Source organism: Rhinoderma darwinii, chromosome 7 (genome assembly GCF_050947455.1).
Source record: "Rhinoderma darwinii isolate aRhiDar2 chromosome 7, aRhiDar2.hap1, whole genome shotgun sequence".
NCBI lineage: Eukaryota > Metazoa > Chordata > Amphibia > Anura > Rhinodermatidae > Rhinoderma > Rhinoderma darwinii.
The window spans coordinates 10977409-10990876 of NC_134693.1; the positions used below are offsets into that span (position 1 = coordinate 10977409).

Below are 13468 nucleotides of genomic sequence, written 5' to 3' on the forward strand. Positions count from 1 at the left end.
GTCTGTCTCTCTCTCATATCCCGTCTGTCTCTCTCTCATATCCCGTCTGTCTCTCTCTCATATCCCGTCTGTCTCTCTCTCATATCCAGTCTGTCCCTCTCTCTCATATCCCGTCTGTCCCTCTCTCATATCCCGTCTGTCCCTCTCTCATATATCCCGTCTGTCCCTCTCTCATATATCCCGTCTGTCCCTCGCTCATATATCCCGTCTGTCCCTCGCTCTCATATCCCGTCTCCCTCATATCCCGTCTGTCCCTCTCCCATATATCCCGTCTGTCCCTCTCTCATATATCCAGTCTCTCTCATATATCCCGTCTCCCTCTCATATATCCCGTCTCCCTCTCTCTCATATCCCGTCTGTCCCTCTCTCATATATCCCGTCTGTCCCTCTCTCATATCCCGTCTGTCCCTCTCATATATCCCGTCTGTCCCTCTCTCATATATCCCGTCTGTCCCTCGCTCTCATATCCCGTCTCCCTCATATCCCGTCTGTCCCTCTCCCATATATCCAGTCTGTCCCTCTCTCATATATCCAGTCTCTCTCATATATCCCGTCTCCCTCTCATATATCCCGTCTCCCTCTCATATATCCCGTCTCCCTCTCTCTCATATCCCGTCTGTCCCTCTCTCATATATCCCGTCTGTCTCGCTCTCTCATATCCCGTCTGTCTCTCTCTCTCTCATATCCCGTCTGTCTCTCTCTCATATCCCGTCTGTCTCTCTCTCTCTCATATCCCGTCTGTCTCTCTCTCTCTCATATCCCGTCTGTCTCTCTCATATCCCGTCTGTCTCTCTCATATCCCGTCTGTCTCTCTCATATCCCGTCTGTCTCTCTCATATCCCGTCTGTCTCTCTCATATCCCGTCTGTCTCTCTCTCATATCCCGTCTGTCTCTCTCTCATATCCCGTCTGTCCCTCTCTCATATCCCGTCTGTCTCTCTCACATCCCGTCTGTCTCTCTCATATCCCGTCTGTCTCTCTCATATCCTGTCTGTCTCTCTCTCATATCCCGTCTGTCTCTCTCTCATATCCTGTCTGTCCCTCGCTCTCATATCCCGTCTCCCTCATATCCCGTCTGTCCCTCTCTCATATATCCCGTCTCCCTCTCATATATCCCGTCTCCCTCTCTCTCATATCCCGTCTGTCCCTCTCTCATATCCCGTCTGTCCCTCTCTCATATATCCCGTCTGTCCCTCTCTCATATATCCCGTCTGTCCCTCTCTGATATATCCCGTCTGTCCCTCGCTCTCATATCCCGTCTCCCTCATATCCCGTCTGTCCCTCTCCCATATATCCAGTCTGTCCCTCTCTCATATATCCAGTCTCTCTCATATATCCCGTCTCCCTCTCATATATCCCGTCTCCCTCTCTCTCATATCCCGTCTGTCCCTCTCTCATATATCCCGTCTGTCCCTCTCTCATATCCCGTCTGTCCCTCTCTCATATATCCCGTCTGTCCCTCTCTCATATATCCCGTCTGTCCCTCTCTCATATATCCCGTCTGTCCCTCGCTCTCATATCCCGTCTCCCTCATATCCCGTCTGTCCCTCTCTCATATATCCAGTCTCTCTCATATATCCCGTCTCCCTCTCATATATCCCGTCTCCCTCTCTCTCATATCCCGTCTGTCCCTCTCTCATATATCCCGTCTGTCCCTCTCTCATATATCCCGTCTGTCCCTCTCTCATATCCCGTCTGTCCCTCTCTCATATATCCCGTCTGTCCCTCTCTCATATATCCCGTCTGTCCCTCTCTCATATATCCAGTCTGTCCCTCTCTCATATATCCAGTCTCTCTCATATATCCAGTCTCTCTCATATATCCCGTCTCCCTCTCATATATCCCGTCTCCCTCTCTCTCATATCCCGTCTGTCCCTCTCTCATATATCCCGTCTGTCCCTCTCTCATATCCCGTCTGTCTCGCTCTCTCATATCCCGTCTGTCTCTCTCTCTCTCATATCCCGTCTGTCTCTCTCTCTCTCTCTCATATCCCGTCTGTCTCTCTCTCATATCCCGTCTGTCTCTCTCATATCCCGTCTGTCTCTCTCATATCCCGTCTGTCTCTCTCATATCCCGTCTGTCTCTCTCATATCCCGTCTGTCTCTCTCTCATATCCCGTCTGTCTCTCTCTCATATCCCGTCTGTCTCTCTCTCATATCCCGTCTGTCTCTCTCATATCCCGTCTGTCTCTCTCTCATATCCCGTCTGTCTCTCTCTCATATCCCGTCTGTCTCTCTCATATCCCGTCTGTCTCTCTCATATCCCGTCTGTCTCTCTCTCATATCCCGTCTGTCTCTCTCTCATATCCCGTCTGTCTCTCTCTCATATCCCGTCTGTCCCTCTCTCATATCCCGTCTGTCTCTCTCTCATATCCCGTCTGTCTCTCTCTCATATCCCGTCTGTGTCTCTCTCATATCCCGTCTGTCTCGCTCATATCCCGTCTGTCTCTCTCTCATATCCCGTCTGTCCCTCCCTCTCATATCCCGTCTGTCTCTCTCTCATATCCCGTCTGTCTCTCTCTCATATCCCGTCTGTCTCTCTCTCATATCCCGTCTGTCTCTCTCTCATATCCCGTCTGTCTCTCTCTCATATCCCGTCTGTCTCTCTCTCATATCCCGTCTGTCTCTCTCTCATATCCCGTCTGTCTCTCTCTCATATCCCGTCTGTCTCTCTCTCATATCCCGTCTGTCTCTCTCATATCCCGTCTGTCTCTCTCATATCCAGTCTGTCTCTCTCTCATATCCCGTCTGTCTCTCTCTCATATCCCGCCTGTCTCTCTCTCATATCCCGCCTGTCCCTCTCTCATATCCCGTCTGTCTCTCTCTCATATCCCGTCTGCCTCTCTCTCTCATATCCCGTCTGCCTCTCTCTCTCATATCCCGTCTGCCTCTCTCTCTCATATCCCGTCTGCCTCTCTCTCTCATATCCCGTCTGCCTCTCTCTCTCATATCCCGTCTGCCTCTCTCTCTCATATCCCGTCTGCCTCTCTCTCTCATATCCCGTCTGTCTCTCTCTCATATCCCGTCTGTCTCTCTCTCATATCCCGTCTGTCTCTCTCTCATATCCCGTCTGTCTCTCTCTCATATAACGTCTCTCGCTCACATCCCAGCTCTCTCTCTGTAATACATGTCTGGCCTTGCAGGACTATATGGGTTATGAGGTTTCTTTTCCGTTTAATGATGAATCCCTTGAACAGGACAGGCAGGACCCGTCAATTTATCCGCTCAGAACTACTTAGTGTGACGCCAAAACAAACAGCCGCGTTCCAGCGGTGACATGGGGGGGGGCAGCTCACCGCTAAATACAATAAGGAAACTTTTCTAGGTGAAAGTTGATGAGAAGTTTGTTGTTGAACACTTCAGTTGACCCCGCGAGACGCTCACAAAGACTCCGATAAAACATTATCACATTGCCCTGTAATGTCTAAGAGCCGAGCGAGAAAAACTGATGAAATCCTCGCTGCTCACGCCCACGATGCAGATATGGACCGCAACGTATAGAAATATGGAACCAAACAAGAAGATCTCGGTTTTCTGCCTCCAGTGACTTCTAGGCGGAACATACGGGACCAACGGGGGCAACAGCAGAACCTTGTGGACATCGGTGAGAAGACTGCAGCGACTAACATTAGAGGGGTCTTCCCATAATCCTTATGTATCACCGGTCCACAAGACAGGTGATAAATATCTGATCGGTGGGGGTCGACCGCTGCGATCACATGAACGGGCTTACCTGGTCGTCCCTGTGAGAACCATACGAATGGAGCGGTAGTTAATTTCTATGGGGCTGCCGAGCACTACCTTTCGCAGCCCCATAGAAATGAATGGAGCGGTGGCCGAGCATGCCCACTACAACTCCATTCATATGGGTCTCACAGGGACGACAAGGTAAGCCGTTCCCAGGATCAGTGGTCGGACCCCCACCGATCAGATATTTATCACCTATCTTGTGGACAGGTGATAAATAATGGATTATGGGAAAACGCATTCTAAATCTCCAATCTAAACAATCCTGTGATCAAAGCAGCCTGGATTCCAGATAATTACTTTTCCTGCACTGATACATTGTAGCAAAACCTCAGGATAGGACAGAGAATTGCGCTGCTGATGCATTTAACTCACTGAGGACTTTCTAGACTGGATTCAAGCATAACGAACCCCCAGCTGTGTGAGCAGGAGGAGGTCAGGAGTGGTTTTCAACCACTGAAGGTAACAAATGTATTTCCATTCACTGATAGCAAGCAGGGATCTTGAAAATGGTGACAAATGGAAATTCAAAGTTTATTAGAAAGGTGCAGAACTTTTTATCACACAACTTTTAGGATTTATTTGCCTTAAAAATGGAAAACCCTATTAGGATCGAAGAGGGGGAAAGGAGGCATGTCTTTGGGAGGATACAGAGTAAGGCCCTGTTCACACTGAGTTTTTTGGCGCTAATTTTGTCACGGAAACCGTATCAGAATCAGCGCCAAAGAAACGTTCGAAATCGCACCCATTGAATTCAATGGGAGACAGAGGCGTTTTTTCTCAGGCGGCCTTTAGCCGCTTGCGGGAAAAAGAAGCGGCATGAATTTTCTTGCTGTGACTCCGCCTCTGATTCTTCCGTGGAAATCAATGGAGCCAGAAAAAAACGGCAGCGCTCATTTCAGAATTTTTTTTGTCCGTGGTAATCAATGGCGGCGGGCGAAAAACGCGTCACAAAAGGAATTTTGAGGCAGATTTTTTTCTGCCTGCAAAAAAACCCTGTGTGAACAGGGCCTTAAACTTTGCCATAGTTGCCAGGTTTATACTTGGCACTGCCCCAGCCAGCAGGCAACCTTGGCAAAGTCTTACTCTGCCTCCGTCGCATGCTTATAAGTATTTGTTTTAGTTAATAATATCTACCAACTGTTTTTGCAATTTTATTGAAAGTAAGCGGTGATCTTTATTTAGCGTTCGCCCAGGATAATACGCTTGTTACTTATAATGAATAGAAACTCCTTTAAAAGTCTTTGTTTCCAGAAGGAATTGCAGCCTGTGAGCACATAACAGAGCAAGTAAATATGTTTCCCCCTCCATAATTCACGTCCCCCAGTGATCATCAGTAGGATGGCGCCCCCTGGGGACGACTACATTAGAGGCGACAGTCATTATCTTGTCATATTGATTACACTCTCCTATTTCTTTTAACCTTCAAAGAAAATGTCAACTCGTCTCGTGGGCCAACTCCACGGGTCTACGGCGGCCCGGGAAATTAGAGGTTGTGCAGAGGAGATGTTCCTGCTGCTGCCTCTACTACAGCCGAGGCGGCACAGCGGATAAAAAGATGGAGAAATTATCAATGATGGAATCATAAAAATCTGCTGATTGTCACATATGGATACGACGCTGTATTAAAAGGGAATCCGCGGAGCCCGTTCATTGCATATTGGGACCACGGACCTACTAATGCTACAATTATAATGGAACAATTAGTCCTTATGTGGATTTTTAGATGTGAACTAATCCCTTGGTTTCAATGATTTCACTTTTTCTTCTGTTTGTTCCTTTTCCACCAACATTTTACAGATTAGATATAGTAAAAAAGTCTTCATAAAAAGTTAGTCACTTTGTAAAAATATGACCTTACTGATCCTGAGTTATATACTGTATTATACTCCAGAGCTGCACTCACTATTCTGCTGGTGGAGTTACTGTGTACATACATTACATTACTTATCCTGTACTGATCCTGAGTTACATTCCGTATTATACTCTAGAGCTGCACTCACTATTCTGCTGGTGGAGTCACTGTGTACATACATTACATTACTTATCCTGTACTGATCCTGAGTTACATCCTGTATTATATTCCAGAGATGCACTCACTATTCTGCTGGTGGAGTCACTGTGTACATACATTACATTACTTATCCTGTACTGATCCTGAGTTACATCCTGTATTATACTCCAGAGCTGCACTCACTATTCTGCTGGTGGAGTCACTGTGTACATACATTACATTACTTATCCTGTACTGATCCGGAGTTACATCCTGTATTATACTCCAGAGCTGTACTCACTATTCTGCTGGTGGAGTCACTGTGTACATACATTACATTACTTATCATGAACTGATCCAGAGTTACATCCTGTATTATACTCCAGAGCTGCACTCACTATTCTGCTGCTGGAGTCACTGTGTACATGCATGACATTACTTATCCTGTACTGATCCTGAGTTACATCATGTATTATACTCCAGAGCTGCACTCACTATTCTGCTGGTGGAGTCACTGTGTACATACATTACATTACTTATCCTGTACTGATCCGGAGTTACATCCTGTATTATACTCCAGAGCTGTACTCACTATTCTGCTGGTGGAGTCACTGTGTACATACATTACATTACTTATCATGAACTGATCCAGAGTTACATCCTGTATTATACTCCAGAGCTGCACTCATTATTCTGCTGCTGGAGTCACTGTGTACATGCATTACATTACTTATCATGAACTGATCCTGAGTTACATCATGTATTATACTCCAGAGCTGCACTCACTATTCTACTGCTGGAGTCACTGTGTACATGCATGACATTACTTATCCTGTACTGATCCTGAGTTATATCCTGTATTATACTCCAGAGCTGCACTCACTATTCTGCTGGTGGAGTCACTGTGTACATACATTACATTACTTATCCTGAGTTACATCCTGTATTATACTCCAGAGCTGCACTCACTATTCTGCTGGTGGAGTCACTGTGTACATACATTACATTACTTATCCTGTACTGATCCTGAGTTATAACCTGTATTATACTCCAGAGCTGCACTCACTATTCTGCTGGTGGAGTCACTGTGTACATACATTACTTATCCTGTACTGATCCTGAGTTATAACCCGTATTATACTCCAGAGCTGCACTCCCTATTCTGCTGGTGGAGTCACCGTGTACATACATTACATTACTTATCCTGTACTGATCCTGAGTTACATCCTGTATTATACTCCAGAGCTGCGCTCACTATTCTGCTGGTGGAGTCACTGTGTACATACATTACATTACTTATCCTGTACTGATCCGGAGTTACATCCTGTATTATACTCCAGAGCTGCACTCACTATTCTGCTGGTGGAGTCACTGTGTACATCCATTACATTACTTATCCTGAGTTACATCCTGTATTATACTCCAGAGCTGCACTCACTATTCTGCTGGTGGAGTCACTGTGTACAAACATTACAACTCAGGATCAGTACAGGATAAGTAATGTAATATATTTACAAAATTACTCAACTTTTTATGTAAAATATTATGGAGTGTTGGTCGGGCCCCGCTGTGTATGGTGCAGACTTCTACTTTCACTATAAGCATCTACTTATCGCTCTGTTCACACTGCCATTAGAGACTCCGTTGCCAGTTCCGTCAGATTTGAACGATAGTAAAACGACACCACACAGAAAACATGACAGAACCCGACGGACCCAATTATAATTCAATAAATCAGACGGATCTGGCCCTGCGCTGTGGTTTCCGTTATAATGCGTGACGCAGATGTGAACAGGGCCTTACAGACGCAGTGTAACATGATTTACAGCAGGATGTTCTTTTTATGCAAAAAAACCCCCGTCAATATTATAGATTATAATTCATGTCGTTTTATCAGCAGATTTTGACTTTCCTCCGAAAAATTCACAACAAAAGTTTGGCTTTGCAAGTCGATAGGTGAAAACGTCACCCAAAAAAAAAAATCGGACACGTAGCAGCGTTCATTCCTGTAGCGCCTCCTAACCGCGGAGATATCACTGCGGCGTGCGCCCCCAATCACTAGTATAATGGATTTGTACATTACCTGTAAGTTGTATTTGGGACATAAACGTCTCGTGCGGGAAATTCCAGGATGTCTCTGGTGGGCCGCACTCGGCTGTCCGGATACGGTTTCACTTGGAGCAGTTCTGGGGTCAGACAATAGTTGGGATTTTCTGGAGCCGGTGAAATGTCAATCTTCAGCTGAGCTATAAAATAAGAAGCAGTCGGTTTTATCTTACGAGTGTCGGCTCATGTCCACATCAACCAGTCCTATAGCTGCTAGCAGTCAACTACAGGTTTCCAAAACTAGCCGAGAATATGTGATTTTTCTTGGCGGATCCCACCAATTTTAGTGTCTTTGGAGGATTGTTCGATGGTCTCCCAACAAAGTAGCCAAAGGTCTTATTTATTTCACATTAGATAAGCGGCATCATATTTCTGGCACCCCTTATCGCTGCCCCTCGAATTGAATTAACACGCTAATTATTTGATTTCGGTGGTATCAAGGCCATCAGCTATTTCATAAGTCCAACAGATAAACATAATCCTTAGTCCTTTGTTACATTTAGCAAAAATCGACATCAATATTCACAGCGTGAACTGGGCTTTAGAGCTCTCCGCTGTAACGAGCCCTGCCGCTGCGTCAGCTGAACATGATTATAAAGGATTTTAAGCCTCTGGATATAAATACTGAATGTTTCCATTCCGTGACAGCAAGCAGAGGTCTTAAAAAAAAGTTGAGGAACTGAATAACAAAATATAATAGATGCAGAACCTTACACTGAGCAATGAATACATTTTATTTATATAAATTTGGGACCCCCCTTTAAGGATCAGGTCAGAGATACAGTGAGAAATTTAACCCTTTAGTAACCAACCCTGTTTTGGGCCTTAATGACAGAGCGATTTTTTTACGTTTTTTCGTTGCATTTCAAAAACCATAACTTTTATTTTTTTAGAGACGTAGCCATGTGACGGCTTGTTTAATGCGGGACGAGTTACATTTTTTTATTGGCGTAATTTTGGGGTACATAACATTTGTTGTCTAACTTTTATTAACTTTTTGGGGGGCAATGGAAAAAAAAAAGAAATTGCGCCATACTTAGTGTCTTAAATTTATGCCGTCTACCGTGTGGTATAAATAACATAATAACTTTATGTTAACGATATGATTGCGGCGATACCAAATTGATATATTTTTCTATGTTTTACTACTTTTTTTTTTTAGAAGAGTTTATTTTGGTCTCGCCTTATTTTAAGAGTCATAACTTTTCTTTTTTCCCATCGACGTAGCTGTATGAGGGATTCTTTTTTGTAGTCTTTATTGGTACCATTAAGGGTTACATACGACTGTTTGATCGCTTTTTATTTCATTTTTTGGAGGGAAGAATGAACAGAAAACCGCAATACTGGCCTTGTTTTTTATTTTATTTTTGACAGTGTCCGGGTTAAATAGCGCAATCGTTTTATAGATCAGGTCGTTACACGGCGATACCAACCATGTGTAGCGGTTAAATTTTTTTCATTGGGGATTTTTCATTTATTTATTACAAACTTACAAACTTTTTATTACAAATATTTAACTTTTTTTTTTAATCCCACCATGGGACTTTACTATTCGATCGTTTGATCGCTTTTATAATACACTGCAATACTTCTGTATTACACCTCTGGCATGGCCTAATAGGAATAAACTGACGGCAGACCCGGGGGCCTATATTAAAGAGACACTGTCACCAGATTTTGCAACCCCTATCTGCTATTGCAGCAGATCGGCGCTGCAATGTAGATTACAGTAACGGTTTTATTTTTTTCAAAAACGAGCATTTTTGGCCAAGTTATGACCATTTTTATATTTATGCAAATGAGGCTTGCAAAAGTACAACTGGGCGTGTTTAAAGTTAAGTACAACTGGGCGTGTATTATGTGCGTACATCGGGGCGTTTTTACTTGTTTTACTAGCTGGGCGTTGTGAATGGGAGTGTATGATGCTGATGAATCAGCATCATTCACTTCTCTTCGTTACCACCCAGCTTCTGGCAGTGCAGACACACAGCGTGTTCTCGAGAGATCACGCTGTGACGTCACTTCCTGCCCCAGGTCTTGCATCGTGTCGGACGAGCGAGGACACATCGGCACCAGGCGACAGAGGCTACATCGACTTACCTGCAAACGCTGATGCTGCTGCAGAATCAACTGTAGCCTCTGGTGCCGATGTGTCCTCGCTCGTCCGACACGATGCAAGACCTGGGGCAGGAAGTGACGTCACAGCGTGATCTCTCGAGAACACGCTGTGTCTGCACTGCCAGAAGCTGGGCGTTGTGAAGAAAAGTGGATGATGCTGATTCGTCATCATCATACACTTCTATTCACAACGCCCAGCTAGTAAAACAAGTAAAAACGCCCAGATGTTACAAACACAATACACGCCCAGTTGTACTTAAGAAAGCCTCATTTGCATAAATATAAAAAATGGTCATAACTTGGCCAAAAATGCTCGTTTTTGAAAAAAAAAGAAAACGTTACTGTAATCTACATTGCAGCGCCGATCTGCTGCAATAGGAGTTAGGGGTTGCAAAATCTGGTGACAGAGCCTCTTTAAGGCCCGACTGCAATGGCGGATCATCACAGGGCGTTTTGGGCGGCTGCCCGGGGCTCCCGGGGGGCCCATGGCCGGCCAAAGTACAATGTAATTTTGTTGTGCGTTTTTTCCGCGAATCGCGGCAAAAAACGCAACGAAACTGCAATGTGTATGTCCTGCAAAAGGACCTTTAGACATAAGGTCACATGACCTCATCTCTGAAGTTCTTACTACTGTTTAGAGACCTGCTGGTCACATGACCGGATGGTCCTTGAGCAGCAGCAATATTCCCCAGAGAAGCCGGAGGCGAGCTGCTATGCAAGTATAAGGGGATGGATTTGTTTAAGGGGTCTGTATTTAGGGGGTCTGGTGTGGGGACTGTATTTTGGGGGTCTGGTTTGGGGACTGTGTTTAGGGGGTTTAGTTTGGGGACTGTATTTAGGGGGTCTGGTTTGGGGACTGTATTTAGGGGGTCTGGTTTGGGGACTGTATTTAGGGGGTCTGGTTTTGGGACTGTATTTAGGGGTCTGGTTTGGGGACTGTATTTAGGGGGTCTAGTCTGTATTTAGGAAGTTTAGTGTCTGTATTAGTTTAAGGGGTCTGTATTTAGGGGGTCTGTGTTAGTTTAAGGGGTCTGTATTTAGGGGGTCTGTATTAGTTTGACGTCTGGGGTCTATTTAGGGGGCATGTTCTAGGGTCTGTATTAGTTTAGGTGTCTGTATTTAGGGGTCTGGTCTGGGATCTGTATTAGATTAGGGGGTCTGGTCTGGGGTCTGTATTACTTAAGGGGGTCAGGTCTGGGGTCATTATTAGTGTAGGGGTCAGGTCTGGGGTCTGTATTTAGGGGGTCTGTATTAGTTTGAGGTCTAGAATCAGTATTAGTTTAGTGGTCTTCATTTAGGGGTCTGTATTAGTTGAGGTGGTCTGGTCAGGGGTCTGTATTAAGGGAGTCACGTTTGGGGTCATTATTAGTGTAGAGGGTCGGGTCTGGGGTCTGTATTTAGGGGTCCTGTCTGAGGTCTGTATTTATTTAGGGTGCTTGTTCTGGGGTCTGTATTTGTTTAGGGGGGGGTCTGGTCTGGGGACTGCAATAGTTTAGAAGGTCTGGGGTATGTATGTATTCTATGATCTAGTCTGGGGTCCAAATTTATTAGTTTCTATAGAGGCTGGAAATGGCTGCAGAAGCGAGGAGCAAAGATGTCTCATCAGGAGAAGTCGCCATAACGGTCTGCATCAGATGGAGAAGAAAACAAAACGACTCCCATCAGAGAAGACATCACCTGTGAGTCACTGGATCTATAGGGGATCTGTCACCTCTCCTGACATGTCTGTTGTAGGAAATCCTTGTATTCTACATATTCTTGTGTACCCAGGACTAATAGACAAATGTTTGTTACCATTCCCATTGTCAAGAGGGAGTGTCCCTGAATAGTGTGATACGGTCAGCGATGGTTGGAGACTGTCAGTATGTATTGACACAGCCCTTTGACAAGGGGAATCGTAACACCCATTTGTCAATACTCGCACAAAATGGTGGCGTTTACTATAGACAAGTTTGGGGAACAGCCCAGGGCCTATGGTCTACGTAATCCGCCACTGCCCGACTGCCATCGAAACCTTCAGCACCCCGTGATCGGGTCGCGACGGTGCGACAGAAGTAGACCCTTCCCTCTAAATCCACTTAGATGCCGCGGTCGCTATTGACTGAGGCATCAAGGGGCTAAACGGCTGGGATCTGATTTAACTCCGATCCTAGCAGTTAGAGCGGGAGCCCGGCTGTGTTCACACAGTCGGACACCTGCTCTAGCCGGTACGGGACCACCATGCCTAGCTAATGTCATAGCGCCGCAAAAATGCATCGAGGTGGAATAAGTACCCTTAAAAAGGTGTATGGGTTGTCAATAAAGGGGTTTTCCCATGAAGGACATTTATGACATATCCACAGGATATGTCATAAATGTCAGATAGGTGCAGGTCCCACACCTATTTTTAGAACGGGGCCCCCTAACACCCGTTCCAGCATTTTGTTCTCAAGCTGCCTCCCGGACACCTACTGATTACATGGTCGGGAGTTACGGAAACAGCGTAACATGCCAGCTACGCTGTTTCCATAACTAAATATTCAGTTCTATGGGAGTTACGGTTTCCCATGTCCTTCTTGGGAAAGCCCCTTTAAGGGGTTAAGTAACGTAGCTCTCAGACACTTACAGCTATCAGCGTACAAAGGACAATACAAGAGCTGAACCCGCAGTTCACGTGCTGTACATGATCCACGAGGTCACCGCTGAAGGTCCAGTGCCAGGTCTACTCTCTCAGTGATGAATCAGAGATTACGTGGAGCGCTGCATGGAGCTCAGCTCTTTGTTCTTGCCTCATCATGCAAGAAACAGGAAACGGGCAGCTATTGACTAATGATCACATTACAGCAGGTTCCCAGATAATCGCCGTCTCGTGTGTGTATAACGACATAAGGAATGCGGTCATCATTACCAGTAATAGGGCGCAGTCTTCTTAAAACAGAAGATGGTCTCCTCATATCTGCCAGGAATTTATACAGATCCTCGTCACTTAACCGTTCACCTTCCTAAAGCAAAAATAAATATTACACATGAAAATAAAAATCATTATATAAAGGAACAATTTAATAGAATATAGAGAATAAAAAATGCAATTATCTAAATATATCTTTATAGGGGAAAGAGATCCGATTTTGTTATAAAGGGTTCCCGCTTCCCTTCAGTCATATGTTTTTAATTAATAAAATTCTGTCTTCAAGTTTTCGCCAGTAGGGGGAGCTAATCGGAGACAGATTATTTATTTTTATGAGAGCTGCATAAATCTGAAAGCAGTGAGCTCCCCCTAGTGGTGGCTGCAGGCAGCACTACATTTTATAATTTAACTATGGCTTTGTCAAAGGATTTGAAGCTCTGTAGAAGTAAAACAAAAGCACCGACCCCTTTGAAAATTTATTATGAAATTCAGCAAGAAGTGGACGCTTTATTTCCCATAATGATTCAGAGTGTACCATCAAAAATAACTTTGTGTCTATGGTCGGCTTTAGATATTCAAATGGCTACACAAACACCCAGCAAAACTGTAGAAAACACAT

The 13468-nt window shown here is 45.0% G+C and overlaps 1 protein-coding gene across 16 annotated transcripts in view; it reads right to left on the reverse strand.

Annotated features, from left to right (window-relative positions):
* Positions 1-13468, reverse strand: part of DOCK7 (dedicator of cytokinesis 7) — a 126673-nt gene that overhangs the window by 93372 nt on the left and 19833 nt on the right. For all 16 annotated transcript variants that reach the window (XM_075832748.1, XM_075832747.1, XM_075832742.1 and 13 more), the window contains exons 13-14: positions 12850-12943; positions 7822-7984 (exon numbers count right to left, since the gene is read on the reverse strand). In XM_075832748.1, coding sequence (XP_075688863.1) covers positions 7822-7984; positions 12850-12943 — 257 coding nt within the window. The remainder of the gene's footprint in view (positions 1-7821; positions 7985-12849; positions 12944-13468) is intronic.